This window comes from Thermobia domestica, chromosome 15, assembly GCF_964235325.1.
Source record: "Thermobia domestica chromosome 15, izTheDome1.hap1.1, whole genome shotgun sequence".
Lineage (NCBI taxonomy): Eukaryota > Metazoa > Arthropoda > Insecta > Zygentoma > Lepismatidae > Thermobia > Thermobia domestica.
The window spans coordinates 131,979,290-132,003,684 of NC_137468.1; the positions used below are offsets into that span (position 1 = coordinate 131,979,290).

Here is a 24,395-nt window from a genome sequence, read left to right on the forward strand (position 1 = left end):
AACATCCATCATACATATTTAGCTCGCACAAATGGCTTAAAACTTAATCCATGCACTTTTTTGATTCAGCTTGCTAGCCAAATAGTGTCATATACATTATGTGAAGTTCATGCAGTACAATAGTGATCACGTAAGGAGCAAAAGGAAAAAAGTTGATAAATAGAATATTACATCATTGAAAGCAACAACCCAGCCAAGAGACCAAGCTCTTGTTCCATATGGGAATGTCCCGTTTGCTTCTGAGTGAACAATTAACTGCAGGTTATTGAACCATATTCAAATCAAACATTGTTTAAAACATAATGAACAGGTAAATCCTTCTAACACGTCATAAAGTGGTTGTCTGGAACAGAAATCTTAAACCTTTAGTGTTATAAAGTGGGGCATCTTTGCTTTGATTTCACTGGGACAACTTTTCCAATTTTGAAGCAAAGACGCCCCAGTCGGTCACGTGACATACTCATTGACGAAGAAACATAACTAAGCATATTAACGACTGAAAGACTGAAGTTCTTAAGCAATTATGTTTTATTCGTGTACTTCTATTTAACTACCGTCAAAATCATTACAACGTTTCACTCTCTAAAACTATAGACTCTGAAATAAGAGTAACTTAGCTTTGTGAACAGGCCTGAAAAATCCAGCTTCTTTCTCCGATGCAGCTTCTACATATATTTACTCAAGTCTGTGTATTCTTTTATGTAGATAGTAAGTATTGTGACCACGAGTCACAGGCCTTGAGCAATTCAAGCAGGGGCGTCTTTGCGCAGCGAGGCATCTTTACCCAAGATACTATACATGTATATAATACAAATAATGCTCTTGGCTTACTGTATAAGGCCTCCGAGCAGGATTTTTACGGGCCATGAAAGTCATAAATTAAAGTTGTCGGTGAAAGGAAAGTAGTGAAATTGAAATTGAGGAAAGTATTAAATTGTGATTTTCCCTCTGGCGTTAAGAGGTGGTGCCATCACCCTTGGTGTTGCAGATAGTCACTAACTTTATCGTTTCTTCTAATACTGTTTTCAGTTTCAGCTTTGTTCTTTCTTTTCTTTCAATACCTCACATATACTAACAATGGATGCATTTTATTACATGCAATGCTTCAAGTACAGGATACAGGCTGCAAAATAGTCAGTAAAAGTATGCTCAATGATGGGAAACTGAGAACCAGTTTTAATGCTTGGTATGGATGTGGCACATTTGCGTGTGTAAAATTTCAGCGCTTTCGTGAGCAGTTACATATACTTAATCATTTGCATTTCAAAGAAATCAAGGCTAACTAAATTTACTAAAAATAAAGCATTCTTTTGATGGTAATACAATTACAAACCTAAAATCATCAAAAGTGTGATTATTTCTAAAGAACTTTAAAAAAAGTCATTGTATTAAATACTGGAATTTTGCTGATAGTTATACTGAATATACTGGAAATATACTGGAATTTTGAAATTGAAACTCAGTAGACACCCTGTAATAGGACTAAAAAGTATTTAATTCTGTAAAGAATTTCTAATAAATCTATTAATTATTACCATTATCAGTGCTACTGTTCTTCTAATCACTCTATACTGTTGATTTGAACCAAGAGGGTTTAACCCTAAGAGAAAGGAACTCTCCGTCGTCATCATCTCTGTAATTTCCTCTTCAGTACAAATCATAGTTCATTCAACCTTCGTGGATGTTCTTCGTTATTATTATTATTAGTTTTGAAAACTGCGTTCCCCGTGTGCTGTACTAGAAATAGTGAAGAGAATGCAATAGGCTGCTGTTGTATTTAGAAAGTCAGTAACCAACGCTGTGGCATTCGGTCGACAGTAATATTGGACCGATCCCCCCCTAGTCTTAACCTAACAATAAATTATCGGCAAATTCATTCCACATGAATTTTACCTTCCTTCCTTAGTAAAATTCCACCTTGTTAAGGTTAAATCGAATATGCATCACAGTTATCTTTAATGTAGTAATTTTACCTTTATTAGTATATAGTTGTAAAAATGCCCTACAAAATGATCCTTCATTATTTCTAAATATTTTTATTTTCAAGAATCATCAGAAATAGTAAATTGTAACTTTTTATGAACAGTCTAACTTTCTTTCTATCGTGCTGAACCCCTAGAGTGCGGAGTAAGGGCAAACGCTTCACTTGCTCCACCCTTGGGACAGCGCTGTCTTTTCAGATTTTAATCTTTCAGTATCTGTAAAACAGTATCCACAGATTCAACTTAGCACTAGTTTTTCCAGAAGATGGTACCTCAAGGGTCACAAATGATTTCTTTTGATCGCAATGTTGAACTCTAGTATATTCGTTGTTAATGCATTAGATATTTCTGCGAGTTCCCTTTTCTGTGTATCAAGATTCCACCGGCACTCTTGATGAATGCGCTAAGATTTTGCCACGTTGCGAAATTCAGAACATACAAACAAGGAAATGAACCATAACAGCAAAAAATGTAAGCCAAGTGAAAAAGTTTGAAAAAGTATATAAATAAAGCCATGCAATGGGATTCGAACCAGGTTCAATAGTTGAATCCCAACACAAAGAAACAACTTAACGTGCACGGCTATCGAAACAACAGTACAGTTACCCTTCAGTTGTACTGATTGGCGAAAAGTGTGTTTTCTTTAACTACAGCGAAGTTTCCTGCATTTGCCAAGGTACTATTCTATTTTTAAAGTCACATTGCATCATATAACAAGATGGGGGCTGAATATTTCAAACAGCAAACAACGAGCTGTATTCTAAAGTGTTGTTATAATTTCCCCTTCAATACGTTGTTACCAAATTACCTGTTTTAAGGAACTTAGAAAATTTCATGCGCACAGTCAAGTTTTGGAGCAGTATACAAAACTATTTTAGTTTTATTTTAGATTTATTTTGGAGGGAAATACGTGTGGACATTTTGCAGGTTGTCCTCATTCTTTAAGGATTCTCATAATTAAAATAATGTGACTACACAGAACACTCATTAAATTAATACTGTTTGTCTTTGGGGGTCAATGTTTTAGCGTCCACTTCAAAAAGAATTTCGAATAATGTAAATTAAACGAATCATATAACATTTTTCGTCTATATTTCAGGTGAACACTTCCTTCGAAGAGTTCGCAACTGTTGTATGCGAGGATAGAAGATCAGCAACTCTGGACGCAGGCAATGTAAAATTGACGTACAATGCCCTTCTCGAAAAGGTATTGTAGTATTTTTCTCTATGTCATTTTTATTTACATATATTTTTTTTTTTTTTTTTTTTTGCAAAGAGCTTATTTTTTTCTAGTCGATTTTAGATTTCCCTTTAAGTCCAAAAAATGACGTAGCCCTGACTTTCACATAAAGTAATTTATAAACCATGCCAACGCCTTAGCCCATCTGGAATACCGTTTTTCATGAAATCAGTGATATCAAATAGTGTTGGGTCTAGTCAGAGGAAAGATGGGCGGATACTCAGCAGACGGTGTTGGCATTGCGGTGTCCTCGGACCGTCGTGAGAACAGTTGGAGGTTTGAATTAAAGATGTAGCGATCTCCAGTCTAGAAATCTAGCACTAACGGAACTGGAGCCAGTAGATGGCTTGTGGGCCACAAGCTGGCTGGTAGGCACTAGCCCGCAGTGCTGTTGCGCTAGATTTAACTTATAAACTATTGTGGATAGGAAACTTGACTGACATTTTTGTTAATTCGTGTAACTGATAAAAGTTCCCTGATTTTCTGATAAAAGTTTAATTTATAAACGTAAACTGAACAAAGTAATAAATAGAGAAAATCAGCAACGCTAAAATTCAGAAGCGTAATTTTATTTAATTTATGAACGTAAATTGAATAAGATAAAAAAAAAATAAAATTAAAAAAAAGAGAGAGAGAGAGAGAGAGAATTAACAACGTAAAATCTAGAGAAAATTCAAATGTAATTTTGTAGTCGAAAATTGAACATTGCTCATTTCTATAAAGAACGATAACATCCTTTATTTCCTACGTCAACTAGAAACTAACGTTTGTTTTGAACGTATTTATACATAATCATATTTGTAAGAGTGATAAGCTTCTTATGTTTAGAGAACAGAAGGCATTAAATTAAAATGTTGTGACACACAAATCCCCCCCTCCCCCCAAAAAAAAATCGTTAGGTGACATCCAATGAGAAGGTGCTGTACGCTACTTCTGTGATTCCTAGGGAGTGATGTTGTCCTATCCTGCTCCGAAAGGTCATAAAATTATGAACGAGTATTTTCGTACGTCTTTGAATACAGAATTTTTGTCAAGATTGACTGAGAAACGACCACAAATGGCAAATGGCAATTTCGTACTCCACATGGACAACGCACCGCCACATCGTGGTAATGTTGTGATCTCATTCTTGGCTGAGTATGGAATTGAACTTCTGCCACATCTACCTTACTCACCAGATTTAGCTCAGAGAATCTCTGGTTGTTCCCAAACCTCAAGACTTCTCTTCGTGGACGCCATTTTGTCAGTAGATTATCCCTGGAAAGTGCTGTTTCGCAGTATCTGAAACAAACCCCAAAAATAATTATAATTATGCCACATGCTATACAACTCAGTAACATGACGTTGCGTTGCGTGACGGAGCATGGCAACTGTGGATCTATAAAGCAGGGGAATTTGTTGAGAAATAAACACAGATAAGTTTCCATGTATGTCCTTGTTCTTCGAAATTAGAACGAAACAGCACGTACTTTCGGTATGCACCTCATATAATAAACGTAGAGATTATAATGCTGTTTACTGCGACTTGATATCATAACCCGTTCCGGAAATATGATGAATGTCGATGAAGTTCGCAACAATGCCTAAAATTATATAATTGCAAGAACTTTTGTAACTACGACTACCAAAAACTGTTTCTGTAATGTTATAGCAGCAGATGAAAGAGATATTTCTAAGAACAATTTCTCACAGTTACATCATTTTAAGCAGTGATCATAATATTCTGTACTAAGGCGCAACCGATGTGCATTGACACATCTGTTTCACATGCGTTATTATTATAGTAGAAGTCTTCAAAATTTGGATGTTTCATACTGTTGCGTCGTAAGTTTGTAACATTGATTAATAAACGGGGTTTCGCAAATTTTCGTTTAACATGTGAATTTGAAATATGTAGTAACCTAATGCGGTACCGCAAACAAAAAATACATCTTTATGTTAGGTTGGCAACACTCTGAATCGTATGGTATTTCAGAATATGTCAAACAGTGACCCATATTTATATTTGAATGTCACGAAATTTTATCTAATTTTATGTATTAAAGTTACAAGGGCGTTTCAAATGTTTGTCTCGATCTTTCTTTAAACGTAGTCTTTAGTTATCTACTATCTTAAAAATGGTTCAAACACTTAATGACAAAATTTCTCCTTCGTCCTTCCTGGCGGGTATGTGACAGTTCCCCACCAGGATCGAACCAACAGTCATCGTGGTCATAGTGTCATTTTTTACAAGGTTTTCCTTTGTCCTTCTGGTGGTTCTTTTTGGTGTTGTGTGAGGAAAAAAACACTGTATATAGACTTACACACGAAAAAAAAAAAAAAAAAAAAACACTGAGAGCACTAAATATTTAAAACATTTTAAAGATATTAGATGACTAAAGACAACGTTTAAAGAAACATTAAGTAGCAATAAACAAAAGCTAGATTTGATCTGAAGTAAACCTGACCCCGCATGCTAACACCCAATCTTTAGATAAATAAATCTTAAAGTGAATTTTAACAAGATAAAAACTAAATGACGAGATAAACTTTGAAATAAAAAAGGTAGGTGGAAGCAGCGGGGATCATTACTTCAACTTACAACAATCGAGCATACTAGCTAACCAGGACCCGACTATTTCTGAAGGATGGGCCTGGAGGCTGTTGTGCAAGTAATTTTTTTTTTCTTTTGCCCTATCTTGAGCTGTGGATAGGGTTGTGAAAATTGGTATCTCGTGAGAGGGTAATATATTCCACTTGTTTCCACTATACTATTTGTTACAAAAAAAAAAAAAAAAAATAATAATAATAATAATAATAAATCATATTTTGTTTAGATTGAATTTATTATTCAGTAGCCGACTTTTTTAACGACCAAAGTCATCAGTCAAAATATTGTACCTCAGAAAAATTTAAAATCAATTATTCAAGGATGGAGACACAAGATAAATGACACCTTGATACATCAATTCGTATTGTTAGTAGATTAGAGTAACAAATTCTTGGGATCAGTTGAAGTCAGGAAGTCTTTCAAGTTTTCTGAATTTATGGAGCACTTTCAAAATAAGTATGTCCTTGTCACGATAGAAGATCCGTTCGAATTTTAAAATAAAGTATTTCATTCGTTCTTTTATTATTGCCTGATAAATGAGTTTAGAAAGCATTGTCTTTTCACGAACTAAAGAAATTAAGATTTTTATATTCTTTCATAATTTATCTCCTGTTTTCTGTAATTATCAGAACAGACAGCTTCTGTAAAATTAGTAATTATTTTTTGTTGAGTAAAAGAACGACAGTATTCAATGCATTCAATGTTTATATTACAGCGATACAGTGAGAAATTTAGCTGATCATTACTGTTTACATTTCTTTTTAAACAATCCATTTGGTTATGCAGTAAGTTTAGAACCGACAAAGTAACTGTAGTATTTTGCAGTATTTTGTGTATTGCGATTACGAAGTTAGGCTATAGACTGCCTAGGTATGTTCCCTAAGTTCTATTACATACTGTTATGGGAGACATCTTCCGCATAACGGCTCCCGACCCCGAATTATCGCCGCCTTGTATTGCTTGTATCTAATTACCGATTGTTTGAAGAATCCAGTTCTTCAGCGATTGCAAAGCTGCAAATCATGCAGTTTAAATATGTTTTCAATAGTACTAGAGAAAATAATTATAATATAGGGAACTTCTGAATGAAGTGTGTTTTAAACCAATTTAATGTTAATAATAATATTACTCCAACGCTTATGTAAAGCATTTGTGTAAACAAACCATCCGAAAACTGTTTCAGTGACGTTTTCTCGTCATCATCAGGGCGTCTTCTTCTAAATTTACATTACTAGAAAATGGCATTATTGATTGTTCAATTTGAAGTTTAGCTTCCCATTCAGCACCAAGGTTATGAAAGTGCACCTACAGCATAACATTGAATCCGGACCTCATTTACTCCCACCGCGAATCGAACCAGGCTCTCCCGCGCCAAAGGCAAGGACGCTAATCATATAGTCACAAAGAAGTTCAATTACATTCTTACATTACATTGCAAATTCTTCTTCCCTGCAAAAATGATGATTGTGAATTGATAAAGAATTTTTTTTTCTTGGTTAAGAGAGGAAGAAAAAAATCTTCCTCAACTCTACAGGGAGAAAATTTATCAGAAGTGTAGCGCGATTCCACTCCGAGTCAACAGCGCTTAGCCGATTCTATGCAAGAAGGAAATGGTACAAAAATATAAGCACTTGACTTTCCCTATACTTGTGTTGTAGCAAACAATCACTGATGAATGTGTCATAGGTAACCATTATATAATACCTTATGTCTCATTGATAGGCTAAATCTAATTGTAAGAACTAAACGCTGTTGCATTACGAATACACTTCCTAGAAACAAGAATGTAGAATTAATCGTCCAGAGCTTTTATTCAATAAAATTCCAGCATTCACTTGGCATGACTGAGAAATTCTAGAAAGTCTCTTGGTCTGTATGGATAGGATTCAAACTCATTTGACCTTCCCAAAGGAAACTTAACAGATAAGTAACATCAATCTTCATGATACTTTTCGCAAATGACATTGGAAAAATCCAGTCTATTCGGTAGTTGGAAAAATTAATCCATTCGGTGAATATTGTACATATTGGATGATTTTCAGTTTATAATACATAAACTTTAAATATCGCAAAAATACAGTCGGCCAAACTGTTCTCAACTATCTTTAATATAACACGTTGCAGTTTGTCATTGTCAGTCGAAAAATAGATCCTTAGCAATGCGAATTCATCGACATAAATTTTTGTTTTTCGTGCGTTGACTGAAGAAGAAAGCTTCATAGCTCTTGAAATAATATAGAAAACAAGATTACTAGAAAGAGCTTTGATAAATATACTCATTTCAATTATTACAGAAAATGTGTTATATCCACTTAAATTGCAAATGTAAAATGATATTTTCAGAAACAACGTGATATTCGTATCTTCTTGTATAACCGTGATTGTTGTTTCTTTTTTTATATTTCAGGCGGAAGCGAGAGAGAAAGAAAGGTTGAAGGAAGAAGCAAGAAGACAAAGGAAAATGGAATCAGCATTTAAGTCTTTACTTAAAAATAATGAAATTGATTATCAAACTACATGGGATGTTACTAGACTTAAGCTGGAAAATGAACCTGCTTTTGAAGCAATAACATTAGAGTCAGAACGTATTAGACTTTTTAAGGTTAGTTTTACCGTATTTCTTATCTGATACGTAAATCTAAATACCACAAGAATTTAACTCAATACAGAAACCATATAATCTCGCACCGGGAATCAAACTCAAGGTTTTCGTACATTAATCATAACCAAAAGATATAACCATGATCTTTAACGTCGAAAAGGCCAAGTTCATAATCCTCCTAGACATCTTTTCATTGTCATACACCGTATCGAATTTATTCATACCTCAGAGAATAGAAGACTACCAATTTTCTATTTTTGAGGAAATTTTATACCAATTCAATGGAGTAAAAGGTGATCAGATGTCTAAATTTAGAGGTGTTAGTTCTGGAACATGACCCTGGAATAAGACCTTTTTGAAGAAAGAAGAGAAAAAAATCTTGACCTTTTCATCCCAAAACTAGATGTATCCTGAAATTTAAGAGGGAAGTTTCAAGGTATTCATTACTCATGTCCTATAAAGAAAATAAACTCATATACCTAACCATAAGATCACATGTTGTAATAAAGTCTCATCGTAGAAAACACATTAGATCAAAAACCCTAATTTGAAGCATTGAGAAAGTTAGGGAACAAATAGGATCACCTAACTTTCAGAGATCTATGCCAAAGCCCTGTGATATGTACACAAGTCCCATAAACACCGTCCAAGAGAACGAGGACCTCATAATACATCAGCCAAGAGTACGACTATGACTCCCAGGCTCAGAGACTTGGGACAAAACTAGGGACCATGGCCTCTAATTCAAAACGTCCGCGTCAATGACGTAATACCACGTGACCACAGGGGACAGGGTTAATTTTATATATCCCACAACGTACTCATATCTTATGAAAGAAAATGAAATCATATATTTATCCAGAAAACCATATGTTGTAATGAAAACTCAGAAGTTAAATTAAGTCAGTAGCCTATCAAATACATTTTTAGCAATTTTTTACTCATGAAAAGAAACAAACCACAAATTTAGAGGGTGCTCCTACTTACTTGTACATGTAGACCATGACCCTGGACGAGTGGCCATACCCCCAAATTCAAAACTTCCACGTTACTGTGATACCTCGGGACCCTACTAGGCAAAACTAATTTTAAATTTGCCGCGGGGGCGGGGCCTAAAACCACGTGACTTCAATCAGACTCATCATGTGATATCCATCAGTCAACCAGCATCGATTAAAATGAAGCGGAGCCCATATTACTATGAAGTCAACCGTAGTCATTTGAAACATGCAATTTATACATTAGGGATTATCAGTTTTTGAACAATGGTCGCTCAGTTATATGTTGTGAATATTGTATGGTATGATACTGAGAATTTCGTTGTTTATATATATATACACTTCTTTGGTGGGATTTCACATGTACAAAAATACGTAATTTTTTATGCTGACATCTGCATTTTTCGCACTTTAGGAATATCAACATGACTTGGAGGAGTCATGTAGCCATCATCATTCAAGGTCAAAGAAGGCGAAGAAGAACAAGAAACAGAAGAAAAGATCAAGATCGGAATCGCATTCCAGATCAGTAAGTAATCTGTTTTGTTCTAGATTTAAAATATTTGTTTGTGTTTATTTAAGTTGTTAAAAATAGAATGTAGCAAGTCATTATAACCCTAATACTTCTTTAATTTCGGTATGTTTTAAGATAATCAAAGAATAGTTACTGAAACCATTAGTATCACAAAAAAGATCTAAGTTCGAAAAGTTAATGCTTGAAAAATCCAATCCAAAGATTTAATTTTTGTCACACTGGAATTGTTTCCGGTTCGATGCTAGAGTTATTTGTTCACGAGCATTACAGAAACAGTGGAACTAATACCTACACCAAGGCGCATGAAACTAGTTGTGTATTTTTCTTCAGTAGATGCACATATTTATGGTCAATTGCGGATGTCTTCATCCAAAAATAGTGAATGAATGAATGAACGATTATAGTTTAATGAAGACGTTATTTCTATCAGTTAAGAAAGACAGCTAATCATACTATGGTAAGAAATAAGTAGTAATAATTAGAAGAATAATCGGGTATTAGATTGCTTTGCATAAACCAGCTTCTAGTCGCTTGGTTTCAGTCACAGCAGTGGACGAACTCTTTATATATATATATATATATATATATATGGCTTCTTCGTGGTGTCACTAATTGCGTAATTGTATGCGATTAGTTTCTTCGTCTCCCTTTCCATAAGCAAATGGCTTCTAACCAGTACAGTCTGTGGCGCACGGCATGAGTGTTTGCTAGTTTTTCAGAGCAATATTTTGTGAAGACTTATATCGGTCTCTACTTAACATTTCGAAATAGCAATATGAGTCATGTAAGACGCATTTTCAGGAATATTTATCTTCTGGATCATGACTGAATACAATCGGAAAAGTCTGACTAGTTTCCATTTAAAAATCGAATTAATTTTATTCATTCCAATGTGGCAACGTTTCGTCAGTTCTTGGTACGTTGCCGCCTGGAAGGGAACTGGAGGAGATATTTCTTCTCTAGTAGAGTAAAGCGGGGCAAAAGGCCGCACTTGATGTTCAGCATGCTATTGCTGCTATACCAAAAACAATATTGAGATTATCCATAATTGTTATTTTTTCTCGAAAGCCATGTGAAATGAATCTTTTTATAAAGCATATATAAATATAATAAATTAATATATTGTTATGTTTTATGTGAAACTATTTATTCAGTTGCTGGTAATAGTTGATTAAATATTTTAAACAAAAAATGAAAATAAATATTTGCAAATAAAAAAAATTAAAAAAAAAATTATTCATAATAAAAAAATAAATAAATCCTATGTACCTTTGCGTAGTTTTATTTTTAGAACCCTTACAATTGCAATAACTCATGCGATGCTGATATCTTTAACAGATTGGACGTAACCTTATGAGTAGTAAATCGTGTCGATATTCACATAATACTTCATCAATATCTTCTCACCAATATTTGACTTAACAACTTCTTCACACTTTAAGCTGTATAGATACATTTTAATCACACTTAGTGTATTATCGCGGGCCAGTACATGCATTTATGGTATGGACATTTCACATGTTATTCAATAAGTCAGTAAACTCTGCTGGCCTCGGAGTACAACGTAAATGGAGTGTTTGATGTGTGAGGAGGTCTTGTATACAAATGTTTAAATAATCCTGATATTGCAAGATCTTGGTCCTTAGTGTCTCTTACATTATTCTATAATCCTCGTTAATACGTATCTTTATCTTATTCCGACATAAGTGTGTTTGCATTAAATACGTGCCTGAAGAGCTAAAGTGATTCAAATAATAATTCTTATATCCTGTAAAGTTATTTTCTAATTTCAGCGGTGATTTAAGCGCTACATTGAAAACACTTGTTTGCAACTTTCAGCAATCTATATGAAAACTTAGGCCACAATAAGAAAGAAATCCATTTCATTGAACTATCATGATGCTGTTATTGAGTTGTTTTTAAATTTGTAACTCCTGTGGTTTCTATTTTCTAATGTTACTTTAGAATTACCATTACGGAGACTTAAATTGTAAACTAGTTTTAATTGCTGTTCAGATTTTTCTTCTAAAGAAACTCGTCTGTATACTGTAAAGAACAAGTTAATCCACATATTTGCTTTAATGTTAAACGGCTGAACAGATTTATTGTGAACATAAACATTAGAGGCATTTCGTTTTCCTGTAAATTTATGTATGGAATTTGTTTCCTTTTGTAGAAATACAAGGGCAGATCGGAAAGTAACGCACAATATTTTTTTTTCAAAAAAGTGTAATATGTACCAAAATCAAACAAAGCACAAATGAACTTACATCTTTAACTTACTTTTCTACATAATGACCAAGTTTCTCAACACATTTCTTCCAGCGTGGTACCAGTTTGAAGATGCCCTGTTCGTAGAAGTCCGTTTTGTTGGAGTATAGCCATCCGCGGACTGCTGATTTCACTTCCGCATCTGTCGCAAAGTGTTGACCGGACAGCAATTTCTTCATGGGACAAAAGAGAGGAAAGTTCGATGGTGCTAGGTCCACACCACTCGTTCAAAAATTGCTGCCTCAATAGCGTGGATATTCTGCGGTGTTGAAGCTGTTTCCGGCCGCCTGGAGCGTGACGCATCACTAAGGTTCTCACGACCCTTTTCAAAAAGAATGCACACCACCTCGAGACATTGCTACGGTGCATACAATCGCCCCCATACACGCCACGCATGTCCCTGTGAATTTCACTCGATTTATACCCTTTGGCCTACAAAAATTAACCACACTTCGCTGCTCTTCACACCTGGACGACAGTAACATGCGCGTCATGTTTGTTTCGTAGTTCAGGCTTCTCTCGCTAGAGCTGCACAGGAGAACAAACTCTCTCGTCGTGCAATTTTACCATTCTATCTGCAGTACCTAGGGAGAAAAAAAATTGTGCATTACTTTCCGATCTGCCTTCGTAGTAATATCTATGAAATTGGTTATCCTTCTCAAGTTCCATAGTGGATTCTGTTTTGTGCTGTATGTTCTTTAATTCCTCTAGTCAAATATTCAAGTTCTTATCCTCTCTGTAAATAAGCAATAAGTCATCTACATACTTATAATATTTCCATGCTTAAGATCTTCTTTCTTAAGGCTCCTCGTTAAGCTCACTCCTACTTTTCTTAATGTAGTGCATAACTTTAAAACAATGAAAAATATGAGGTATATAGATCGTAAGGCAGGTAGTATCTACAAATTGCTAGAAAATAAAATAGTAACTGCTTCCAGATTTTTCTTATAGACTAAAAATTCAGGTGCTCAGTTGATCACGTCATAGCTAGTGAACACCCACATTTTTACACTATGCCAGTGGCTCTCAAACTTGTTGTTACCGCGACCCACATTAAATATTAAAAAGTATTTTGTGGCCCACCTACTTTTATTCAAATACACATTAACATTCTGCGTAATGGTGGTGTATTTCAAAGCAATTAAATTTTGTAAATCATATCTAATTTTTCCATAGAAAAGTAACGCAGAGTTAAAACTACTTCCGACGCAATTCCCTATCCTGTGTCAGATTTTGACTCACCCACTCTTTCCATCCTAACCCAGCATTTCTACTGACTGTACAACAGGGCGGGGCTCTTGAGTAACCACATTCTCTTCACTTCATTAACAAGTGTTTCCAATTTTTATTTTCTGAATAGTAATTTACAACATCTGTTTCTGCATCAAAACAAAATTTTCATAATTAAAAGGATAAACTTCTGGCGACCCACCAAAAACGGCCCGCGACCCACACTTTGAGAAACACTGCATTATACTATTATGCTATTATACTATTATACCATTATGTCTATTCGGTAGAGACAATAATAGTCCGGGATTTGTTACTTCATCAATTTATTTTATAAATTATTACAAAACTTTCTTTGTGTGTGCAAAGAGAATATATCAGAGAGCTTTTCTTATCACAAGTAAAGGTGAAGGAAGGGAAATACTTTTGCACTGGAACCCTTTAGCTCATGACAGCTTCCAGGGCGTCTCTAGCGACTTCAGGATACGGCAGTGGTTCTCAAACTTGTTACCGCTACCCACATTAAATATTGAAAAGTATTTTGTGGCCCACCTACTTTTATTCAAATACACATTGACATTCTGCGTAATGGTGGTGTATTTCAAAGCAATTAAATTTTGTAAATCATATCTAATTTTTCCATAGAAAGGTAACGCAGAGTTAAAACTACTCCCGACGCAATTCCCTATCCCGTGTCAGATTTTGACTCACCCACTGTTTCCATCCTAACCCAGCATTTCTACTGACTGTGCAACAGGGCGGGGCTCTTGAGTAACCACATTCTCTTCACTTCATTAACAAGCGTTTCCAATTTTTATTTTCTGAATAGTAATTTACAACATCTGCTTCTGCATCAAAATAAAATAAGGTGGGAATCCTTACAATACGGAAGATCTTGAAATCAAGTATTCGTTCATGTAATAGCATTTGCAGATATTATCTGGCTTACTTCCTAAATTTTAGAATTCTTCATTGTGTTTAAGTTCTTCACAAAAATTCAAGAGAGTGGATGTGAGCTTAATAAAGAGAGTTAAGCATTTTTGTTTCGTAATAATTCCTGACTACGTTAGCTTGTAACGGAGAAAGGGGACTGCTCATCGCCAAATTTTCAATTTGCTTATAGTTTTTGTCTTCAAATTGACAATAGTAAATATGACTCTAGTGTATATACAGTCTACTTACCTTTATACTGTTGGTCCTCTTCTTTTTAGTTTATGTTGATATTTCAACTCGTGCTGGAATCATATTCGCAACCGCTTCTTATCTCTTGCAGGTTGAAATCCCTATGTTATAAACTGCTTTATTTGTCCTATAAAGAAAATGAGCCTAAAATATTTCCGGACCAAACCAGTTTCACAGATCACGTGTTACGCTTTTAACACAAACAATTCCAAGAAAAACAAGCTTTATGACGGTTTTGCTCTCATGTTATTTCATGTTCTTTGGTAACTTGATCACTTGCCACTGGTTTTCGTGTGTACTTTTACTCCGTATTTAATTGTAATTTAATGTATTTGCAGCTATTTATACAAATTCTTTATTTGTATCCATTAAAATAATTACCTTATTATTAGTTTCAGAATCTCGACTAGAGAATGCACAGATGACACTTAATTTCATGTGTGAATCACTATAACTAGATCAAAATTTATATCAAGTTGAAAATTGATAAGTCTTCAGTTTTACATAATCTAAAAATCCTTCAATATGAACCAGTAAAGTTAATAAACTCTATCTTAATTTTTCCCCGTTGTTGTTGTTGTTGCTGTTCTTCCTCTTCTTCTTCTTCTTCTTCTTCTTCTTCTTCTTCTTCTTATTATTATTATTATTATTATTATTATTATTATTATTATTATTATTATTATTATTATTATTATTATTGTTGTTGTTGTTGTTGTTGTTGTTGTTGTTGTTGTCCACCTACGATCAAGTTCCCTCTACCTAAATTGAGTTTTGGACTTCTTGTTCTAATGAAAAGTAATTGGGAAGCGTTCCTTTTAATGTTGTTGGAGCAAGAATATACCACTTCACTTTTCCAATTTTCTGTCTTGACTCCTATAGATGCCTTATAAGCGTGAAGTGGGTGGCTATTCTGTTGCGTCTATGTGTTCTTTGACGCTTGTAGGCATGTTTCGTTTAGCCAAAGAGATGTTTTCCCGTGTAGGGCTTATTACAAATCATACGCATTGTAAATTCGTGGGGACGTCAATTTGTCTCTGTAGTAATTCTTGTAGGCTGTCAAGGGATTTTCAAAGCTTAGTCCAGATTTCACCGAAAAATCAATGGCATAGATGTTGCCTATTTTCTTTATTCTTTCGGAAATCCTTGGCCAAAGGGGTAATAAATCCCATTCTTTGTCATTTTTAACGTTTTCACCTGTCCTGGTGTGATATTCGTATGCAGGTAGGAATATATTTTTCCTTCCTTTCCTAAAACAAATAGGTTATGATTATGCCTTTGAAGATCTTTTTGTTCTTAAGAAGAAATTCTTCCAAATATTAGCTTTTGTGATGTGTGAGTGTGTAGAATCATAATTTTACAAAGTAATCGGAACATTTTTTTTTTTTTTTTTTTTTTTGTATGTTAAAGTGCAAAATTTGTTATTGTTCTGTTGTATGTGGATGTCCAGAAAATTAAGGCCATTTTTGGATTCCTTTTCTAAGGTTATTTTTATAATTTGATGTATGTTGTTGAACTCGGAAATGAGATCAGATTTCACGTTTTCATTTTTACAAATAATTAAAGAAATTTACAATTCCAAAGATATAAACTGCATCTATAAATTTCAGACCAATAAAAAAGATCATTGTGTTTATCGTGATATTTCAGTAAACAATGCTTAGTGAAGTCTTCTACTTCCCAATATTATAATAGATTGCATGAAGCCTTTCTTTCTAACTTCGAATTTCAAATACTATAACAAGTAACAATATTTTTAAAAATACGTAGGTGAGAGGTCTCAGTATTTTAGGTGTGAATATCTCTAAGACGTTTCTCCTGTTTGTTATTCCAACTAACTTCATAGGAGGTCAAAAGAAACTAATTCCCTATCACGCTCTCGACTCTTTGTTATATACCATCAAATTAACAAGGAAAAGCTCCAAATACCATTTTTTTTTTTAAATAGTTGTGAATATCGCAAAGATCACACCACAAATTTATGGATACAGCTTATAACCTCGGAATTGTTGGCTCCTAAAATATCTGCCTGTTTTGGAATATCCGGAAAATTAATTAATAAATAAATAAATTAATTAATTAATTTAATTAACAAACTTCCAGATACAGTCTACGAGGTCAGTTTAGTCTGGAATCACTAACATTCAAGAACAGCAATAACAATAGGAAAGGAAGTAAGACAGCGTGTGTATTTAAAGCTACCATATATGTATACTATATATATATGAATATGATCATTTGTATAAACAACTAAGTACATTTTTATTTCATATATTATTTTGCGTATTTCTAATTATAATTTAAGCTAAGATTACATGAAGGTTTAATTCTGAAGCCAATTATCGACCTCATACTGCATCGTAATATAAAATTAGTACCACATTTTTGTGTGCTAGAAAACTGTGAATTGTTTTAGTATTTGAGATTGTGTTGTTCTTTAGATCTCTGACTCAGACGATGATCATCGATCACATAGTAAGAAGAAGAGGCGTTCTCGATCACACAGCGATAGTTTCTCAGATTCTTCTAGTAGCGATTATTCATCGAGAAAGTCTCGGAGAAAGAAAACTAAGAAGAAAAGAGCCAGAAGTAGATCTGTAAGTTAATTGCAATGTGAAGTAGTAGACAGATTTTGTACTTTAAGTTAGTGAAACTCTGCCACGTCGAACTAATATATATATATATATATATTTAATGTGCATTGAAACAGGTGGTTATTATTTGTGAATATAAAATACAGAAATTTCGAGATCGATTTCATTATGTCATGTTTGATTGTTCAGGAATATCACTGGAAAACATTCTTAACAATTTTCAAATGATAGAGGATTTCAACAACCAAATTATAACCAACTTTTTACTGTAACAAGACAGTGACAGCTATTAAAATACTATATTGGAGCAAATATATTGCATCTAGAGCATATCTAACATTTGTACAAGTATGCAAGGGACAAGACATATTGCTTTTCTTACTTCCTGTATCTTTTATGCCTTTTTACTGAAACATTATCCATATTAATCTATTCAATGAATTATTTGTTTTAGGTAGAGCTGAATGTGTGGTCTTTATGTAGAAGAATAAAATAAAGTTTTAAGTAATTTACTTAAAAGTTGAAAAGTCTACAACTAAAAACTACAGAGAGATAAGAATCGTATTTTGGTTTTCTACTTTTTAGCTAGAGATTATTTCTTCATACATTCTTTCATCTGAAAATCACACACTCGCTCTATCCTAAAATCATTGACTCACTCGGTAGATAAATTCTTCCAGGTTTGAAATTAGTACACAAAGTAAGTGCGAATGGCAATAAGTATCATTCTTTGAACTACTTTGAATCTAAGATATACTTAATAATATCTGTGCTGGAGAGTGAACACATGCTTTGAAGTGTCTGATTTTGTATACAGGGTGTTTCAAAACAACACCGACAACGTTTGGGAGGTGATTCCTGACACCAAGATAAGACAAAAAGTACAGACCAACCTGGATGCATAAATGCTTCCTTTCGGAGTTATAGGCTACCCAAAACATGAAAAAGCGAACTTTAAAGGTCCATAGCTCCAAAGCTACGAGATCTACCGTAGTCGAATCAAGACTTCACTTAGGAACTAATACGTGTCCTATCCAAAAATGCATGTTTCAGAACCCTAAGGTAGTCACGCAACAATTTTTATACAGGCAGTTTGACTACGCTTATTTAATTGGAAGTACTCAACAACTACCTCTATAAAAATTGTTGCAGAAGTACCACAGGATTCTGAAACTTAGATATTTGGATAGGGCACATACTAGTTCTAAGTGAAGTCTTGACCTGACTATGGTAGGTCTCATAGCTTTGGAGCTATGGATCTTTAAAGTTCAGTTTTTCCTGTTTTCGGCAGCCTGTAACTCCGAAAGGAAGCATTTGTGCACTCTGGTTGGTCTATACTTTTTGTCTTATCTTGGTGTCAGGAATCACCTTCCAAACGTTGTCGGTGTTGTTTTGAAACACCCTATATATAATTAAAGAAACAAGATAATAGGATTAAATCATTTAATAGCTTAAGTACACAATTTTGTATCTTAATTAGGCCTTTATGCATGGTTGTGGGGAGAAAATGGTTCTCTTACTATATAGTCTTCCGTGAATCTCTTGGTGTAGTTTTTAGTTGTATCCAACCACTTTAGTTAAAATCAGAAAGTTCTATATTTTGAAAAATCCGAGCGCCAAAAGTAAAGGTGTCATCTTTAACTATGTAATGGTTTTCATTTCCTGTTGTAAGTGGACAGTGTTTCTTAAGTATGTAGAAAATTAAATTAACGTTAATATTTCCGCTTATCCCACAATAATCTCTTGTGCCTCACTTAAAATCCCTTTTTATTAAATGTTGAGGCCTGTTTCTTCGAATGTATTTCAAAAAATGTAAAAGATGCATTGTCAGTTTGTATTCTGAATGCACGTTAAATATGACATGCAACATAACTTCATTTAACTTTCTTAAATGGAGATCTATGCTACTTATCTCGGATATTTCCGAGAAGATAAATTTGAATTCGGAATTTAGTATTAGTAAATGATGTTACATTGAATTTGTTTATGGAGGAATTGGTAAATATAAATTCTCTTAAAATATATTGCTACATAGTAATTCATTTATTTAAGTTTTCTTAACAAATGACATTATTAATGAATGTAGTTTTCACAATATTCGATACTCCACGTGATCTACTGGATATATTTCGTACCAACACCATAGTGTTTGCATGACATACGAGAGTCGTTACATAAATTCTAAGTCTAACCGAGAAATATTAGAACTAGACATGTAATAGTTTAAGTTGTATTTGCCGGTTGCTACTTTGGATAGTAGTGTCCCTTCGTATGCCGCAGTGAAGAAATGGGCAGCCGAATTTAAGAGGAGAAACTTCATTGAAAATGACACCTGATCAGGAGTACATTGACAAAGTGCATGAAATCATCATGAATAATCGGCGAATGAACATGAGATAGATTGGCGAGACAGTGGACTGATCTACTGCAAGCGTTGACCGAATTATCACCGAGCATCTGGGAATGAGCAAGATTTCCGCGAAATGGTTGCCAAACCTTTTGACACCTGATCAAAAGCTCACGAGACCCACATCTCATGAGCAGTCTTCATCTCTTCCGAACAAATCCTCTTTTCATAACAGTAAATGAGACCTGGTTCCACCATTACTAATCAGAGTCCAAACAAATTTCCAAGCAATAGAAACACCCCTCATTCCCCCTCCCTCCAAACAAGGCCAAGTCAGTGCCCTAAGCTGGAAAAGTGGTGGCTACAGTTTTCAGGGATTTGGAAGGGATAGTGACGGTGAATTATCTTCCAAAGGAGCAAACAGTGACTGGAGAGTACCATGCAGATCTTCTACGATAGCTACGTGATAATATTGGGCAGAAGCGTCGTGAGAAACTGACAGCAGGTGTGCTTCTCCATCAAGACAATGTCTTTAGCCATAAATCAGTCATTGCAATGGCAGCAATTCACGATTGCGGCTACAGATTGGTTCTCATCTACCTTATTCGCCTGATTCGGCACTTTCAGACTTTCATCTCTTTCCAAAGCTTAAAAAGAAGTTGGAAGGTGTTAATTTTGACACTGATGATGGTATCATGCATGTCGCAGATGAAATTTTACACGCTTTCGACAAATCAGTTTTTACCAGCAGCATTAACGCACTTGACATCGATGGGCAAAATGCGTGATTTGTCAGGGGGTTATATTGGAAAGTAACACCATCCATAAACTCTCTGCTGCTCCGTTCATAGGTAGGCTTAGAACTTTCGTAACAATCCTCGTACTTAAAAAAGAATAACTATAAAAGAAAGATTATGAAATTTCATTTATATATCCTCGTAATTCCATTAATGGGTCTCATTTATTGACTTTCTGTTTTTACAATCGCGTATTATTTTGCTTTAGCATAGACACGTTTTGAATAAAGTGTCATGAGCCATTAAAAATACGTTGAAACCTTTGTAAAGGTGGAATGAAGGAATTAGTTTAAAAGTACTTGGTACTCAGACCTATCGTGAAGCTAGTAAGTAACGATTCAGAATTAATTTCGAAAAAAAAAATAAATAAATAAATAAATAAAATTAAATAAAATTAAAACTCCTAGTTGAGAATGAGACACCAGCTGGGCTGAAGTTCTCAGTTTTGTTGAGTGGAGAAAGAAATTTAGATTATTGACAGAGTAAAGGTACTGTTGTAATTACAGAAAACTAGACGGAGAATTATGAAACAAGCATATATCTAAATCAAGTTTTAATGAATATATATATATATATATATTGAATGTTTCATAGAATAAACTGGGAGGAAAGTGAGAAAACGAGCGAGGAATTTGGATGTCTTCTCTCATTAATAAATTAATAAATAATTTATTGATGATACTCTGCAATTACTTGTACCTCAAATTAATAGTTGATGTAGAACTTTTCTTTCATTGAGAGATAAACAGTGGCAGCAGCGATTGCGTTCGTACTCCATTAGTCCCGTTTCTCATGCAGTTATTGAGGTAGAAGTACAGATTATTAAAAAAAAAAAAAAAAAGTACAAAATTAAAGTGTATTTATTTTGATTAAAACGACATACAACAGCAAAATTGATCCAAAAAAAAGAAAGGTTGTAAGTTTTTGTGGGCTTTACGAATCTTGAATATGAGCATCCTAAGTAAAACGGCAGGCATCAAGTTCTTGCCAGACGCGTCCCAAAGTATCCTCGATTATCTGTTCCATTTCGGTAGGGATGTTGCCTCAAATCTTCCAGTTCCTGTGCTTTATGGCACACAATTTCAATATGCTATACAGTGATTTGTGATATTCAATTCTCTGCTAGTCCGGGTTGTCGATTTTCTTCGACTCTTTTCAAGTGCAGCACAGATTCTATCCACTGTCTCCCTCGATGTTTCTGGTCGACCAAGACTTTTCATGAAGCACAAACATCCCGTGGATTTAAACTTCTGCGCGCAGCATAAAATACAGTTCCTATATGGTGCTTGTTACGTGAATTTCGTACGAAAATATCTGGACACTGTTACGATAAACCATGCTAGTTCAAATTCCATCATACTATACGCACGCTCTACCTTCATGGTCACCATTTGTATTTCTAACTGTTCACACAATGCAAATACGCTTTGACGTAAACTACAAACACAGACTGTAAATATTACAGTCTGCCTTTTTTCTATCCGACCAATTTTTCTTTTGAATGTCGTTTCGGTACTACATAATTACGGTTTAGTTTTTCATAATTCTTTTCGAATAATCCTATAAATGCATTATATTGGACGACTTTTTCTACAGTATTTGACGTGTAATCCTTCAGAAAATTTATATATATATATATATATATATATATATATATATATAGGACAATTAAATCGATATATTTAGAAAATACACTTTTTCCATTTTCCCTGTAGGCGTCGCTTAATTTGTAAAAATTGTCGTAACTACGAATTAATCATACTCACACTTATCAAATATGCATATTTTAGTCTCAATAATTCATAAGGGTTGTGGCAGAGAACAGAAGGAACACAGAAGATATCCTCATTTCTAAGAGAATAATCTTAAGTATTACCATTTTTGTTCCATTGTTTGCAAGTAGCACAAAATTATACACATTTTTGTTAACTTTTCTCTGTATTCCTTCCTTCAAAATGTACGAGTCTGTGTGTGAATGTGTAACATGACAAAGAAAAAAGATAATATCAATGGTATACCTTTCATTTTATTTTTTCAATTGCAGCTACTGAAGTCCTTAATTTGTGTAATGTTTCCGCCTCATTTCACTTTTAAGAAAGTTCTTAACGTTTGCGTGTACGTTTAGCTGCTTTTCATATTATTTATTACTTGTATATTAATGTATGCAGTGTAAAAGGAGATGTGAATCACAATTTCTCACAGTTCCTGTACAAGACAAAATGGCGTCAAGTTTTTTCTTTTACTTGCTTTTTGCAATAACTTTTCGCGACATAACAGTTTGGACCTAGATATATATATTGATTAGAATTTGCGTGTAGTTGTACATATATAATATTTTTAAAAATTTATAATTTGTTTGGAAAGTTGTTAGTTAAAAGGGAAAAAATACTGAAATTGTAAAGTTTGGATTATGCAAGTTCATTATAGCAGCAAACTTTTGATGACAGATATGTGTTTATTATAAAATGAATAGACAAATCAGAGTACTTATTTTGCTGCCAGTCTGAACTAGTACACCAGTAGAGGGTTGTTTCGGTAACCATACTGTTGTGTTATGCTTTTTAATTTTTTTTTTTTTTTATTTTCATTTGTCCAACATGTGGACGGTTTTTTCTTTTTACTAATTTTCATGGATGATGATGATGCTTTTAAAACCTTTGGTTAACCAAGTGGGTGGTTTCCCTTTTTCCCTCCAATGCCTGTTACAGCCCTCAGCTTCATTCTCGGACGACTCGGAAAAAGAATACAAGAAGAGTAAAAAACGAAAGCACAGGAGCCCCAGCAGACACCGCTCCAGTTCCCCTCCACCCCCGCCACCCAAACACCGATCCCCTGGGAGAAGGGGGAGCACATGCGAGCCTGGGGAAGTCAGCGTCGAGGAAGGAGAACTAAGCGAGGATGAACTGGAGAAAAAACGGATGATACTCTTGAAGCAGCTGCAAGAGGAAAATTGATCACTAGGCGTCGACGTCTGTGATACACGTGGAGCAGGTAAAGAAAATGATCACATTTGTGATGACAGTTATATTCTTTTAATTTCTTCCTCCCTTCCATTCTTTATCCTTTAATGTTTGTAACCTTCATTTCCCTAACGTAGAAGTATGCCTTCAAATAAATTAACTCATCACTTTGTGTGTGTGTGTGTGTGTGTATGTGTGTAAATGTAAATCGGTCACACTAACTGTACGGAAAATATATGACCAACGACCGTGTTAAATAATGTCATGGAACCTACGATTTTAAAATTACGAGTTGTAATTAATGATGCCTTTCTGGATATTATATATACACATTCAGTATATTTCATATTTGTAAATAGAAACAGTAGAACTTACACATTCATGATATCGTAATTCCGTATAGTCTCAGCTAATAAGATCGTGTTCCCTTGTAGATTAATATGTGGAAACATTTTTATATTTGAAAAATATTTTTTGTGATTCATGACAATTTACAATTAGATGAGATACAAGTTACCATTTCTGTCATTCCTGGAGATCCTTATTCGCTGTTCTGGTTTTTGTTGTTGATCTTTCTGTTTCGCTGTTTTCCCATGTCCTTTTGCGTTTTAATATATGTCCTATGTTGTGTTCATACTGCGATATTAACACAATCTTACGTATAATAGAGGGGTGGAAGTAAAACCAATCCTTCGGATCAAGAAAACCAGAAAGTTATCGCAGCAAAAGTAAAAAGATTGTCAGTATATATTTTGTGTCAAATCAGTCCTATCAGAATAGAATTTCTATTATAGACTTCCCTTAGATTCTATTACATATAATCTTTCTGTCGTTTTATATTATACTCTCATCGCGCCATGATCTACACATACTTTTCAACTAACATTATACAGTTTGCGTATGTATTTTAAATGCGAGCTACATGTCGCATTCATTTTAAAATATCTCAGTTTAGTTATGTGTATTATATTCGGTGTTGAGTACGTATTATGGATTTCATTGTGTATCGTTTTTCATTGACCCACTGATTCATTTCCTTTTTGATCTTCTATATTCCGCAAGATATTTTC

The 24,395-nt window shown here is 34.2% G+C and overlaps 1 protein-coding gene across 4 annotated transcripts in view; it reads left to right on the forward strand.

Moving 5' to 3' along the window:
• The window catches only part of Prp40 (pre-mRNA processing factor 40), a 219,048-nt gene that overhangs the window by 159,676 nt on the left and 34,977 nt on the right, over positions 1-24,395 (forward strand). For 3 of the 4 annotated variants that reach the window (XM_081740142.1, XM_081740143.1, XM_081740144.1), the window contains 5 exons: positions 3,082-3,189; positions 8,220-8,414; positions 9,828-9,941; positions 17,069-17,224; positions 23,074-23,356. In XM_081740142.1, the coding sequence (XP_081596268.1) occupies positions 3,082-3,189; positions 8,220-8,414; positions 9,828-9,941; positions 17,069-17,224; positions 23,074-23,319 (819 nt within the window). In that variant the 3' untranslated portion in view covers positions 23,320-23,356. The remainder of the gene's footprint in view (positions 1-3,081; positions 3,190-8,219; positions 8,415-9,827; positions 9,942-17,068; positions 17,225-23,073; positions 23,357-24,395) is intronic. The other variant, XM_081740145.1, reaches the window with a different exon arrangement.